This window comes from Petaurus breviceps, unplaced genomic scaffold (genome assembly GCF_028583685.1).
Source record: "Petaurus breviceps papuanus isolate PSGF00001 unplaced genomic scaffold, PetGlider_PUasm1.0 90769, whole genome shotgun sequence".
Taxonomy (NCBI): Eukaryota; Metazoa; Chordata; class Mammalia; order Diprotodontia; family Petauridae; genus Petaurus; species Petaurus breviceps.
Genome location: NW_027187341.1, coordinates 15,876,322 through 15,892,686, shown reverse-complemented (window position 1 = coordinate 15,892,686; position 16,365 = coordinate 15,876,322). Strand labels below are relative to the sequence as shown.

At 36.6% G+C, this 16,365-nt stretch overlaps 1 protein-coding gene across 2 annotated transcripts in view; it reads right to left on the bottom strand.

Annotated features, from left to right (window-relative positions):
• The window catches only part of GTF2F2 (general transcription factor IIF subunit 2), a 155,935-nt gene that overhangs the window by 121,621 nt on the left and 17,949 nt on the right, over nt 1–16,365 (bottom strand). The window contains exon 5 of one of the 2 annotated variants that reach the window (XM_069068723.1): nt 7,067–7,105. The exons of the other annotated variant lie outside the window; for it this stretch is intronic. Coding sequence (XP_068924824.1) covers nt 7,067–7,105 — 39 coding nt within the window. The remainder of the gene's footprint in view (nt 1–7,066; nt 7,106–16,365) is intronic. 2 annotated transcript variants of the gene reach the window in all.

The following is a 16,365-nucleotide window of genomic DNA, read 5'->3' as shown; positions in this document are numbered from 1 at the left end:
CACACACACACACACACACACACACACACACACACACACACACACACGCATTTAAGGTTGTTAACAAATCTAACTCATATACTTTAGTTAGGCAAGATGAAAAAAATCTGTCAATCTTACTGCATATAACTGGAGTACTACAGATAATCCAATTTTGAATCACTAATTTTACACACAAAAGTCATCAACATAACTTACAGCAGCCTGGGGAAGAGTGTGGAGAGGGTGGGGGAGGAAGGGAGGAAATTAGATAACAGTTCATGATTTATTCCAAATACACAAAAGCTTCTGAAAAAAAGAATTTGGGTCTATGAATATCTTTGATGTGAAACAAGTCCAGGAGAACTCAACTTTTCTGATACAAAAAATGGGATATTTAGAATCAATTCAAGGAATGCTTATCAAGTGTCTAACATGTGTAAGACATTGTGTCGTGTAAACTGAGAAATATACAAATATGAATCAGCCATAATCCCTGGCCTCAGTGGAGTATATGATCTATTAGGAAGAAATATATAACAAAAAAAATGTACAAAATTAAATGCAGGATGTGCTTAAACTTTAATAGCTTAAAATTGGACTCAGTCTTTTGGAACACCTTTTGATGTGTAAAGACCAAAAAAATTATCTTCAAAGTATTTGTGATTCCCTACTTTCAAGCCACTAAAACATTCAGTAGCTTAATATCTCTTCCTCACCACCCATTCAGTCCTCAAATCCTTGCAATCTGGGTCACTTACCACACCATTATTTTTTGAAACTGTTCTTTAACGTTCATCCTTTAAAACTAAATCCAAGTACATTTGTTCAGTTGTCATCCTCCTTGATTCCTGTGGTCTGCTATCTATGACCTTGGGCAAATTTAACATCTTGGGAGCCTGTTTCTTTGTACATAAAATGAGGCTGGAAGAGATGAAATTTATAACTCTAACTAGTAAGATCCATCTGTCCACTCTTTCCTCTTGGCACTTGTGACCCTCTCTGTCTTTATGGTCGTCCTCCTCACTTGCAGACCAAGGTCCTCTTACCATCCATCCACCAAATGTGAGAATTTACCCAAGGATATACTCAAGGCTCTCTTCTCTCTACCATTCTCTCCTTCGCTATATATAATTCATTCTCATGGCTTTGAATTATCACTCATCCTGGGGATTCCTAAATCTTTAGCCTGGCCCTCTTCTCTGGGTTGCAAATCTGTATTTCCAATTGCCAAGCCAGATGTTTCCACTGGATGTGTCACATTAACACCTCAGCCTCACAATCAGCAAAGCTAAGCTCTTTTCTCCCCCCTCCCCCAACACATTTCATCTTCTCTGACTTCCTTGTTCTCATTAATGGAACCAGTTTCACAGCCACCCCTGCTTAAAGCCTTGTAGTTGTCTTTTATTCATTGTTGTGGTATATTTTCTTTCATTAAGTCTTCACTGACTTCAGCTTCAGTGCTGATTCAAAAATCACCTTTGTTGGATGAGTATCTTGTCTTAGTCAAAGCACTTGTAATCTTAAGTAGCCCACTATCGGTGCTCTCTAACAAAACTTGCTATCATCTTAATAATTCTGCACAGATTTCAAGTCAGTTCCCAATAATGGATTTATGTTAGGTATACTCTACATTTAGCTCTTTATTTTTAAATTGATATTACATTGCTGGGCGTTCCCACACATTTTTAACATACATTTATGCCTCCTGATAGTATGATCTTTTTTGTTTTGGTTCTAAATAGATTTTATAACTTCTTAATGACTTTTAACAAGGCTATTTAATAGTGAATAAAATGGGTCTAATGGCAGCGTTTGATAACTGTTACGTTTATTTCAAATACTGTTTTCATTTCTTATTCAGTCCATCCTCAGAAATCCTTTAATACAGACAGGGCAGGTGGCAGCCTCCTTTTGCAGATGAAACTGGGAAACAAGTGGCATTAAAGAGGGATTTAATTTACCCAAGATTACAAAGTTAATGTAAGAACTGTATTAAAACTTAGTTTTTTCTTTTAAATTAAAAATTTTTCAATGAACGAAAATTTATTCTTTCCCAATTAGTTTCTCATAAAAAAGAACTTAGTTTTCTCAACTCTTAGCACAAATGAGACCATACAGCAAATGTTATCTTCCTTGACCTTGACAATAATACACTAAATTTGCATAGCACTTTGCCATTTACAAAGAGCTTGCAGATACAGTACTACATTTGATTTCCACAGCAGCCCTGTGAAGTAGTTATTACTTTATGTAATAGTTATGTCCCTGGAAAACTGTATGTAAACCAAATTTTGTGAAATGAATAATTTTGATGCACATGAAGAAGTCCCTATTTCATAGAATTCTGATGACACCGTTTGTAAAACGAAGATGCCTTTTGTAAAACAAATAATCACCCCTTCATTTGTTTCATAATTTTTTTTGCAAACTTTAGAGTGCCATAATAAATGTCAACATTTATTATCAAGTCCAGATTTGAGGGTTTTCTTAAAAGTAGGTCACACCTATAACTTAAAACTAGACTAATTCTGACTAACTGGAACTTACCCACTAATGATAAGCTTTAATCACAGTAGAGTTTTGAAGAATTACAGCCAATCATTATTTCCAAATATGTTCAAATATTAAACTAACAGGTTTCTCAAGTACAAGATTAGTCTATTCAATTAAAACAAGATGTGTCTGAAAGTCAGCCTCGCCTAGTGCATCGAGGACTGGTCTCAGAATCAGGCCATCTGTGGTTCAAGTCCTTATGACACATACTGGCTACATAACTGGGTAAGCCAAGGCACTTCACCTCTCAACGGCACAGGCAGGGCTTTAAGTCAAAGAACAGCTGTTGATCTGAATTTGTAGAAGGAATTTCCAAATAAATTAATGAAGTCACAAGTCTGAACCAACCAAAAAAAAGTCTTAAGTCATTATACCCACTGTATATTGTCAGACTTAACTGATGTGTTTGATTTTGCAGAACTGATTTTCTTCCCTTTTTTAAAAATTCTTTTGTTTTGAGGGATGGCTCTCTGGGTAAGGAATTGGGGAAGAATATATTTGGAAATGAAAAGTGATATAAAAACAAATGATATAATCTTCTAATTTGAACAAGAGTTATGTCACATAAAAAGCACTACATTCTCAATAGTAATCTCCAATGATGCTGATCACAACCTCTACTTTCTTACCCTATGTAATTCTTGTGCAGACTGTCACATAATCCTCTCTAACAGACCAAATTATTACTGGAAATATGACCTATGCTATTCAGAGATCAGAAGTCACATAAAACCACTGGAAGAATACTAGTGCTGGGGCAGCTAGGTGGCACAGTGAATAGAGCACTGGCCCTGGAGTCAGAAGGACCTGAGTTCAAATCCGGCCTCAGACATTTGACACACTTACTAGCTGTGTGACCTTGGGCAAGTCACTTAACCCCAATTGTTTTGCCTTCCCCCCTCCAAAAAAAAAAAAAAGAATACTAGTGTTAAGAAAATAGATTGTTTTGTGTAACAGCTCAGTCTGAGATCCTTAAAAATTCAGAGTAATTTCCTAAACACAATCAAGCATGCTCTCCTCACATTCAAGTCTGGACATAGCTTGCCGGCCATCACAAGTTCTGGCCACTGATATATTTACCTTAATGGACTACCTATTCAGATGTGTATATGCTAATGTGGGCAGTGTAAATTCTTTATCCACCTGATTATTCCTGTGTAGACTACTAGATCAAGTGAACTCCTCTGGATGGACATTTATCATCTAGAGGATGCAGAACAGTATTCTGGGGCCTGATGCAATGAGCATAGTGTCATATGTAAACAGACACAGACAGAAGACTTCACCATCTAGAGGGAATCCTCCCACCTTTTCTAAGTATTCCTCACCCTGCTTTATGCCATGCTTGATACTGATGACCAGAGGAGAGCTGAACAAAGTTATCTCTATAAATAAATAAATAAATATGTATAAATCAAAGCATGCTAGATGATCTTATTATGTGCATGGGAGATATCCTGATGGGATAAAGACTTTTAAGACTATAGTTTGCCTTATAAATGACAGAAAAAGTTTTTATTAACACCATGTTAAGCCCTGGGGATAAATATACAAAAGCAAAGCTCTCACAAGGAGCTTACATTCTAATGGGGGAGAGAAGAGAACGGAGAGTGAGGGGAAGGGAGGTAAGGCTGGTAGAAGTTAGGATTAGGCTAGGCTGCCTCCCCTGTGGGTGTCAGGGATGGGGATGGCTGGCCCTTTCTACACTGAGGTTATTACCCCAGAAGATGGCTTTCAAGGATGAGGCTAGAAGCAAGGCAGTGGTCTGGGAGAGCAAGGTGTGCTGTCATGCTGAGGGCTCTGGCGCTTAACTGCCCATCAATGGCAGCTGGTCAGCAGTCAGTGTCTAGAGCTTCAGCCATGGTGGGACTACTCCCCACAAGCACGGCTTTCCCTTCATTTCTTCTTCTTTGGATTAGTATGAGAGACTCCTAACTGGCCTTCCTGCTTCCAATCTCACCCCACTCCAATTCATCTTAAAGACTACTACCAAGATAATCTTCCTAACGCATTGCTCTGATTATGCCTCTTCAGATGGTTCTACACGGCCTACAGAATTAATAGGACCTCACCACCCACAATTTGATGCCAAGATACATTTCAAGGCATATTTTACACTTCTGTTTTTCACATGCTTCCCAACCAAAGAAGACACAGCACTGTTCCTAGAGTTTTCCCTATATATCTGTTAACAAACCATTTTCCTAGTGTGTCCCTAATTCTTAACCCCAACAATGACCCTTACATATACTACTGCTTTATCACCTTCCCTACCCATTTCCAAGGATGGAGGTCCTTCCCACTCTCCTCAAGTGGCTTCCTCACCCCGATCTGCCCAACAGGGAACAAATAAGTTTTCCTTCCTGGAATTCTTATACATTCTCCTAAGCATTGAGAATATTCTTGTTTGTGTTATAGTATACTTAGTTGTGTCTTTATCTTATTTCTCTACCATAATGTAAGCTCCATGAGGGCAAAGACCACGTCCTCTTTAATTCTTTGAATATGCCAAGAAAATAACAATAATCACAAGAGCAATGATAATAATAATAACAGGCATTTATATAGCTTTCTAAGGTTTGCAAAGTGCTTTACAAATACTCCCTCATTTTAGTCTGACAAAAACCCTGGAAGATAGGTGCTATGATTATCTTCATTTTATAAACAAAAAAACTGAGGCAGATAAAAGTTAAGCGATTTGCTCAAGGTCACACAACTGGTAAGTGTTTAAGGCTATATTTGAACTCAGGTCTTCCTGATTCCAGGATCATCACTCTGTGCACTACAGTGCCACCCAGCGGCCTGGAACACATGCCTTACACATAGAAAGCATTTGGTAAATTTTTGTTGAACTGAATAGAGTTTTTTCCTATGTTAAATATGGATTAGTCTGGCTATTTCTCATTAGTAGTATGCAGTTTTACAAAGCTTATGAAGCAGGGGAGGAATGTGCTCAGTGTTATGCTTTTCCATCTTGAATATTTAATGGCAAGAATCAGAAGCAGCACCCATTACCTTGGCAGGGATAGTGTTGTCTCTTTTACAGAGGAAGGAAAGATGGAAAAAGTACAGAGAAGACAATGTCTAAGATTCATCAAAAAGGACTTTTTCCAAAAAAAGGAAAAAGGGGGAAGAAGAACAGAGGGCTCATCAAGGCCTTTGCGTTGTTTTGTCTTGCAAAGTCAAAAGCACTGCAACGAAAGCAAGAATCAGAGGGATAACACAGGCTTTCTAACAAAAAGAGAAGATTTTACTTGGATTTTTGTATGCAAGTCATCTCAAGCACCCTGGCTCATTATCAGTGCTTTGTGTCACTTCTGGCTATGCACCAGCTGCCTCTGCCCTCATTTTTTTGTGGGAAACTGTAAGTTATAATTTTGTTTGGAAAGCTGAAATTGTTCATTTTTTCCCTCAATGATCCAATTTGGGGGAAGGTTTTTTAAATTTAAGAGGTACAATGACACACAACACTGTACCTTCTACTACTTATATTCTTAAGTGTGATTTAATTCAATGTGGAATCACTTTATTTTATGCAGCAAGAGATTTCCAGTTTTCTAAATCAAAACAGGATTTTGTGGCTAAATTCTACTTTACCCACAACTTGTCAGGAATGCATATACCTAATCAATATAATTTACTTACTGCCAGATGTTATTTTTAAAATTCCATCGCTCTATAAATTAGCAAAATTCACATATTTCTTAGACCATTCACTTAATAGCTATTTAGTTTGAAAGGCACTCGATTCCTTTGAAGCATAGACATTACATATCTTAAATTTACTAATGTTTATTCATTTCAATTACACTGATTTTTACTCCTTACTTTCAGATTTCTTTTTGAAAGTAACCCTAAACGTTGCCACATTTCAAATCATTAATCATAAAAGAGTCAACCATAAAATTACTCCTTTTCAACAAGCACTGAACAAACCAAGTTTGAGTTGAATGCCTCAGGGCAGCTCTAGAAGTGATTTTCCAAACTTTCACTCTTCTCCCCATGGAGAAATTTCTCAAAGCCTTCCAACATAAAGATTATAGTTACTTCATGCTTTCCTGATGATACCAAAGCCTTGATTAATGATGCTCTTTTACCCTTCATTCCCTCATAACTTGTTTTTCACAGCAAAGGATCACAGACCCTGGAGGTTGAAAATGAAGCAGGTTTCAAAATCAGAAGACCAAATATTTTAAATAGAAAACTAAAAAACAAGACGCTTTAAAAACCATTTCCAAATAACAAAAGATGTCCAGGGAAGAGAATAAGCTCTTGTTTGTCATGGCAAGTTTACCTTTATGATTTTTTAAAAAAAATTATGAATAACTTATTTATGCTATTATATTGGTATGAATCAACCCTCCTTCAATTTTGTTGCACTATTCTGTAGATACTATAAATGAACCTTAAAGCAATTGGCAGATGAAGCTTAAATAAAGGAGGCAGTAAAGGTAGAAAGAATGAAGACATTTTAGTCTAAACACAAGTCATTTTTCAAGTGCAGTAAAGCAGTCATGTTCAAAACACTTACCGTTATTACTGCTCTCAGAATTTTCCTCAGGCTGGCCTTCTGTAGAACAAGAAAAATGTGCTTTTGTGATCGTGGTGAACAACAAAAATTATTTTTAAACTATAATATGACAAACAATGGTTACTGAAAAAAAAAAAAAGAAGGCACTTAAAAGGGGACAAAACCTACATAGTTACATGACTTCAAAAGACATCTTCCAAAAAGCTTATGTTTCTTCAGTTCTTAGTAGAACACAAAAAGAATGACTATGGGGAACCCAAAATAATGAGGCAAAGTACACACATTGTGTGTGTATGTGTGTTTTTCTTCCTTCTGCCTCCTCTCCTTCTCTCCCTCTTCCCTTTTTTCCCTCCCTCCCCCACCCCTTTTCCCTGTCTCCTACTCTCATACTCTTCCCCATTTTTTGTTAGACTATTGCAGGAAACAAATCCCCCTTTGTAGTTTAAAAACGAAAACAATAACAAAAAGATTGTACTGCCCCTAAAAGACACAATTTACAGAGAATAAAGTTTTATACTAGACTGGGTTAATTCCAAGCTGGGGTTTTGGGGTTTTTTGCCCCTTCTTTTTCTTGGTAAAGACTGATAGATGATATTAAAGGCTCTTAGTCTATTTGACAGAGAACTGAGCTTGTGCTGAAACTGGGGTAAAACTGAGTTTTTGTCTAAGACCCTGCAATATGGTTTCCAATGCAGATGATAAAGTATTTAGCTCACGTTGTCAACACTTACCTTTGGGAAGTAGAAGGATAGAATGTACCAAGGGGGAAAAAACCACTAATCATCACCTCCATCCTTCCTACCCACCCCAGTCCCCACAGGTTCTTCTGATGCTATCTGCACAACAAAAGAGGAGAAATAAAAGCTACCTATTATAAGACCTACTGAAACATCAATAGAGTTCTTCCTCTTATGACTCCCTCAGAAAGAGAGTAATGGAATCCTGGTCCCTGAATCCATCTCACTAACCTTTTTTATCCTGTTAGGATACTAAAAGTTCCACTTTTACAAAGGGCCAATAAAATAATTCAAGGCTGTCCCAACATTAAAGCCATCAGAGTATATAAGAGAGAGGTGAATTGCACAGGACACTGGGCTGCAGACTCAATCTGACTGATGGCCGGTCACTAGCTGTGTCCCTTCAGACAAATCCCTCACCCTCTCTGAGCCTCAGGCTCTTCATCTATAAAATGTGTAGAAATTCTGCCATGCACACCTCCTGGAATGGTTGTAATGGAAATTATTCCTAAACTAAAGCGTACAATATAAACAAGCACTATTATTAAGAAAAATATCCCATTTTTCTTAAATTGTGAAAAAGAGGCATCAACTAAACTGTTCATTTTCTTTTCAAAATATGAAGTTCTATAGAAACAAAGAGATAAGAAATAAGTAAAGAGATTAGCTAGATAAAATAAGCAAAACACTAGAAGCAGAGCTCAAATAGAATCCAAATGTCCAAATTCTGAACTTCATACTAAAAAGTAGACTAGATCCACACAATCTCTCACACCCATGCCCTCTTCCTCACCCTTGAAGCCCTGACTCTGGCTCAGGCCCTCATCCTGTCTTATCTGGGCCACTGCAAAATTCTCCTAAATGATGTCTCCCTCTATTCTCTTTCCTCTCTAATTCATCCTCCACCAAGTCGCCATTCCAAACCAGATCTAAGCCACACTGTGATCATCTCTCTTTAAAATATCTTCAGTGAGTCCCTGATGCCTACAGGATAAAATACAAATTCACACTGTCATTCAAAGTCCTCAACAATCTGCTTCCCATCCAGTCTTACAGGCTTCTTTCCTACTATTCTCCTCCTGGGACATTAGTGTCCTGGCCTGAGTGGCCTGACAGCTTGCCCTAGACATGACAGGTCAGGATATGCTATGCTATGATATGCCTCTGCGGGGGATGGCCCAGGGGTTCCCCCATGTCTGGAGTGTCCTTCCTCCCTCCTCACCTCCATCTCACAGAGTCCCTGTTTTATTTCAAACACAGCTCAGGCGACACCTTTGATGTAAATCAAGTTGGCTCTGTCCCCTTGGGCTATTGTAATGGCTCCCTCCTGAAATGACTTTGTATATAACTTGCATTTACTTACTTGTGCACTTGCTGCATTCCCTCAGTGGAATGTAAGCTCCTTGAGGGCAGTTACTGTTTCGATATTGCCTTTGTATCCCCAGCACCTAGCACAGTGCTGTGCACATAATAAGCACTCATTACGTATTTGCTGTATTGAACTGATTCGTGCAGAACTTATAACTAGAAAAAGACTAAAGGGCAAAACAGTAATAGTTAAATCTTCAATAATAACTCAGGTTTAATCACACGCTTTAAGTAAGAGACTATTCTAAAAAATTATTTTTAAAGAACATAAATACTTAACTGTTGGTTTATTTCTCTAAAAAGCTATTTGGGCGAAGGCATGTTCTACTCAACTCCCAAGCACAGAACTGTAAACTTGCTTACTGGGTTTGGTAGCTAAAATCCTAGAAAGACATATCTGTAAACGGCTTTTTAAAGTGTTCTGTAGTTACCAGATAAAATTTTCACAGCAGAAAATCACAGGCCAGACTGGAACGAATCCAGCACGGGACTCCAAGTCTTATCTTGACAGCACACCCTTATACTCCATGTTTTCTCCTGGACTACTGCACCTAGACTTATGCATGCAAAAGCACAGATGCCCCTTCTTCAATATTTCCAGTTGTGAAAAGAAAACATTTTCTACGTTATTTCCCCCAGTTTGGGACTTGTTTTCTCAAGAGGTGAAAGATTTGTGGGTTGGCTGGTCAAAGCACCAAAAAGCCTGATGAATTCTGCCCTGGGAACCTGCCACTGCTCAGCTTGCTTGTCCCCAAGATACACAAGATCATCGTCACCTGGGATGACCCAAGATGTTCACTGGCACAAGCAGCAAAAGTAAACGTTCTTACTCTGCTAGTTCCTTTCCTTCTCTCACGTGTGTGTGCATGGAGGCCTTACAATACAGTGAGTATCTGGGGGCGGGGGAGATTGGGAGGATTAAAGGAAACAGCCACCTGAAGCTGAAAAATAGGTATGTGAACAATAGGTGGTTATCAATCCATGTTAACAAGGAAGACTTATTTCCTTAGAAAATAAGTAACAATATTGCTTCCAGTAAATAAAATAATTAAAAGAAAATGTATTATTTGCTTTTAAAATCATAGGAAAAAAAATGACAACCTACTAAAACAGACATAGAATATGGTCTTGTCAGCATAGTGTTAACAGGTTCAGAATTTCAGAAACACCATTTTCATCAGCCATAGACAAAGGAAAGACATTCAAAGCAATAACAGCTGCTCCTGAAAGGCAATACTATAGTGTAAGGGATGGAGATCTGGCCTTGAAGCGAGGAAGACCTGGGTTCAAGTTCTTTCCCAGACACATACTGGCTGTGTGACCCTGGGTAAGTCACCTAACTCTCAATGCCCCAGGCAACTTTCTGAGACCTTAAAATAGAGATGACTTGTCTAGCTACCTTGTCTAGTAAAGAGAGTTTCCACCTTTAGAGTTACATATATCACAGTCAACAAAAGCATTAAATTCTGATTTGTGAGAATTTATGCAGAAAACCAAAATTATATTTTTCTCTGTATAATATTAAAACTACTTATAAAACAGTAATAATTAAAAGATAAATTGGCTAAAATTTCAAATAACGCAGCTACATAGCAATTACTAAGGAAGCATGGCATAGTGGAAAGAGAACCAAGGCAGGAAAAACTGGGTTCCATTATCACTCGTGAGTGCCAATGGCTCTGAGACTGTGTAAGTCACTGAACCATTCAGTGCTCTAGGAAATCATAAGATGCAGCACTGCTGACCTGAACTGACTGAGGGAGTTTCCCAAGGACATCACAGGTCTAGTCCTTATCTCTCAGAGAACAAAATGTAATTTTTAGAAGCAAAGATGGAGAATATCACCTAAGTAGCAAATAGAAGAGAGCTTAATTGTAAGAAGTTAAAAAAAGCTTAATGCTTCTGGGACATGCTTCAATGTAAACAAATCACATACCAGAACTAAATAACATCCTGTCTCATTAAAAAGACATTTGCTTAAAACAAAGATTACTGTTAAAGGCAGGCCATCGCTTTTCAATACATACCCAATATTTTAAATGGAAAGTTTTATTATAGTATGATTAACACTGTAATATTATGGATGATGAGATCTAGAATACTGAACTCCCACTCTTCAGAGAAACTACTGCAAATTAATTTTGTATTTTCAAAGAGCATTTCCATAGAAATATAATTCAAACACAATCTTATACCTATATATTTCTCTATAAATCTATATATACCGGCTTATGTATTGGCAGAAAGAATATGTAGAACGGTCTACTAAGAAACCACTAAAATAAAATTCTCACATATTTTGGCTTTAAAATGGCAGCTCTCTTTAGATAGAGATCATGTTTTACTGATATCTATGCAGTGACTAACAGAGTCTGATGGCAAACTACTGAGAAGTTATTTTGACTACTTAAAATCAGAGTAAAAAACATCAGTTTTAATATAAAGAACATAGCAAAGTGTAAAGGGATATATGTTGCTATATATTGCTATTATTATATAGAGATGTAGCAACGGATAAGTCACTAAGTAGAAGGCAAAAAGTATAAAGCTCAGCTTTGATTCTTACATGCATTTAATGACTCATTTATGTAGCAATTTAAAGTTTGCAAAAGCACTTTACATAAATCTTTATTTAATCCTCGCAACAACCCTGTGAGGTAGGTGCTCTCACCCCATTTTACAGATAAGGACAGAGTCTTTGAGATTGACCTGCCCAGGGTGACAAAGTGTCTCAGGAAGTACGACACACTGGCACTGGAGTCAGAAATCCTGGATTCAAATTTTGTCTCTGTATTTTTTTCCTGTGTAATCTTGGCCCAATCACTTAACCTCCCTGGGTCTCAGCTTCAACATCTGTACAAGGAAGGCACTGGTCTCACTGGCCACCAGGGCTGTCAGTGCTTAACTTAAATAAGATGCACATGCAGAAAGTATATGCTTCTGAGTGACTCACAATCTTGCCCACTGAAGCTAAAACTCACAATTCTGCCCAGCTTCATGTCCTGGGACAGGGGTTAGATGGAGTGTGCTATCTCAGAGGACTAAAATTCATTAGAAGAAAACAGTCAATTTCATTCAATATATATTTACTGACCACATTTTATGTATCCGGCTCTGTTCTAGGTACTATAATAAAATATAAGATACATGATAGAGCATTACTGTACAGGGCAAAGATCTCTAGCATGAAAGGACCTGGGTTCAAGTCTCACTTCTGGCACTTATACTTGTGTGATCTTGGGCAGGTAAACAATATCCCTATTGTTTACCTCAGCTTCTTCACCTATGAAATATGGAGGTTCAACAAGATGGACTGAGGAGTCTTCCAGCTCTAGCTCCAGGATCCTATAACTTCCTATATCCACTAAGAAAAGGTATGATTATAGTAGGAACTTAATGCTTGTCCAATGAATAAAATGGCAGATTCTCAAATATACTTGCCAATATATATTTTTTTAACATGCATATTGTTTTAAAAAAAGGGAAGTGCCAGAGATGAAAAGAAACAGATGGAAAACATCCACCATTATCCAGAAGCAGTCGAAACCATGAAAAATAAAAAAAGTTTCCCAAGGAAATACACAGTACTAAAATAAAGAACAAAACCAAAATTCAGTCATTTCTTCGTGGAAGAATGAAATGTATAACCTCAAAGAAAATGTTTCTAAAAATAAAGAAAAGGGTTATTTTGTAATTCTATTGGGAGAATATAGAGGTAGGAGAAATAATGATAACTTGAAAAAGTGACTGGAAATAGAGATAGTCAAAAGTTCTCAGAAACTAAGCTAGAAATAAACAAAATGAATTCATAAAGTACTAATGAAAGACATATGGATTTTTTAATTAAGGAGAATGACATGGAAAAATTCAAGTCAACAGTAAGTATAGTTCTAAAAGGAAATTCAAAATAACAAAATTAGTTAATTAAAAAATGAGTAAATTTTTTTCCAAGTACAAATGCAAAAGAGAAGGAACTTTTAAATCAAGATAGAAAATATCAAACTCTTTAAAACTTATAAAAGTGAATGTTGAAAACTGCAAACAAATTAATAAATTGAAAAAAAAAATCAAACTCACTTTAGTTGTGTATTTTTTCCCAAAATTCTACATTTTGTAGAGTGTGAATAATTAAGGAGAAATCAATAAATATAGTATAGTACTTGCAAAAAAGGGCAAAAACACAAAATCATATCTATTTCACACACATTTTAATTTTAAACTTCTTATTCTTTTTTAAGTATGGGGAGAGCTAAGGTAACAAGGGCAGCTAAAAAAAACAAAAGTGGTACGGAGCCTCAGAAAATAAAGTTTTGAAATGTCAATTCCTGAGTTTCTTTTCTCAAGTGTTACAAACTTTAAAGTTCAAGGGTACTTAAAAATCATCTAATCTACTAGTACTCTTATTTTATAAATTGTAAACCAGGGGACAAGAGAAGTTACTTGTCCATTGTAATACAAGTGGTAAAATAAGAGGCAAACAAATTCAAAGCCAGATCCTATGGCTCCAAATCCAATGGTCTAGCCATCATACCACGAGACCTTCAGTCAAGTCACTCAATATGCTCTTTAATATAGTCTCACTCATTGGATTTTAAGGCATATGTACCTGAGGAGGCATACAGATATTATGTAATTTCATAAAATGAAATTTGCAGGTTCAGATACATTTATTTTAATTATTAAAATAATTAGCAAAATGGGAAATGATTGAAGGCATTGTCCAACATTAATTTCAGTTACAATACTTGTATTAGTAATTTGGAAGAGTTACTTAATAACCAATTAATGCAACAGAGGGAATGGCAAATATTATTAAAGGAAGACATACCAGGAAACTTAGCTGGGTTAAAAATAACTGAAATCCAATTTGGAAACAGCAGCATAATAATCTAGAAGAGAAGTGATCGTTTAGGTAGGGAAAACCAAGAATGCAATAATATGAAAAAAAGTGAGTGGGAAGAAAATTAGAAGTGAGTCTGTATAATCGCATCACCAAAAGCCAAGAACATATTGTTCATACTCCAGAACATAAATGACAGTCTGGGTCTTTTTCTATTTCTCTGCCAAGATGATGCTGGGAATACCATACCCAATTTGAGGTACTGCAGGACCAAAAATATGAACACAAAATGTTCAGGAGAGCAAAAACAACTGAAAGGCAAGACAGGAAGACTTCTTCTGAGAACAATATATGGTTTAACCTTCCATAATTATTTTCTTATTTTATGTAAACAAAACTAGATAGAACTGGAACTCTGATTGAAGGCTACAGGTTTTCTGTTTATACAAGTCATTACAAACGAGTATCAGTTTGAACTCATGTATCAAACTATTCCCTAATGGCCCAGTAGCCTATAGTCAATATGATAATACATAAGGAACAAAGATTTAAAGAACCTTTTTTAAAAGGAAGGCTTAAAAATATACTTTTACTTTCAAACTCTCTATTGCCTTTTACATACCAAGACTTGACTACCTTTGCCCATTCAGATTATAATTTTTTTCTAACCAATTATTTGCCAGTCAATTAACATTTAAGTGCCTACTATATACTAGGTACAATTAGGTGCTAGGGGATACAAAGACAAAATTGAAATAGCCCTTGCCCTCATGGGGCTTACACTCTATAAAGAGAGACCACATGTACATATGTACCAAACACGCAAAAGATAACTGAGGGAAAAAATATCAACAGCAAAGTTTGTCAGGTAAGGCCTGATGCAGAAGGTAATGTGTGAGCTGAGCTCTGAGGGAAGTCAATAATCAAAACACTTTTATTAAGAGATTACTATGTGCCAGGCACCGTGCTAAGTGCTGAGTATACAAATTAAAAAAAAAAAAAGACAGTCCCTGCCCTCAAGGAGCTTACAGTCTAATGAGGAAAGACAACATACAAAGAACTTGAAAGGGATCATAGTGGAGAAATGAGAGAAGTCTCAAGGTAGGACAGCCAAATGAGAAATGAGATATCTGAGCTGACCTCTCTCCTTAAATAGAAGTATGTAGTTCATCCCCCCTCCTCCCCTAATGTGAGAGGAAGAGGCCTGAGGGGGAACACTAAGGTAGAAGGATGATGAGGACATCCCAATAATGAGCTTCCTGGGGAAGGGTGGAGAAGGCAGAGAAGTCCTTAAGTATTATTAGAAGTAATCTAAGTTAAGGATTCTAAATAAGAGAGTTATTAGGATTCAGAAGCATAGAATGGAGAAGAGATTACATTCTAGGCATAAGGGACATCCAGTATAAATACACTGACAAGGAGATGGAATGCTGTATGTGATCAAGAGCAAGAAAGCCATTTTGGCTTGACCAAAAAGTATATGAAGGGTAGTAATGTGTAATAAGCCTGGAAATACAAGCTGAGACCAGGGTGAAGTGCTTTCAATGTCAAACAGAGGAACGTACATCTGATCTCAGAGGGAATAGGAATTCCCTGGAGCTTACTGAGCAGAGAAGTGACATGGTCAATCTTTTGCTTATGGAATATCACTTTGTCAGTTGTGGACTGACAAGGGGAGCCACTTGAGCCATTTGTTCCATCTATTTCAAGATAAATTTCAAGCTACATCTCTATAACTACTGCATTCTCCTGTGTACAATATGAAATGTTCACTTTTATATTTTACGTCTCCCAAAAGATGGTACTACAAATACCTAATATCACAAATAATAAATAAGGCATTAAAGTTAATTATTACCTAGCAATACAAGTCAGAAAAACTATTACAATTTACCATGTTGGTAAAACTTACATCCAAAATAAATTTATGATTTACTGATTTTAAACAGCTCATAGTACTTCATAGGCTATTAATTACTATGAGGATATAATTTTTTAAAGATGAAGTTCTTTATGTCATAAGAATTCATCACAACTGCCTATTACCTTGAACTCTTTGATAAGAAATGGGATGAAATCACAGATTTTACTTTAAAGATAAACATCATTTTTTCTAATTTATTACATTTAAGTGTGTTATGTTGTGCTGGGTAGCACACACTCTACTTTTGCAGTAATTTTTAAATTCAACATAGACAAGGAAGGTAGAAGATAGTGAAAATGAACTTAAATTTATAGCAATAGGAGAAGATAGCTCATGTATGTGAATCATAAAAATAGTAAGTGGTTAAAACACCACATAACAAAGACTTCCTTTTCCCAGATAGCCTCTTCTTTCTTTGACACATCTGGTT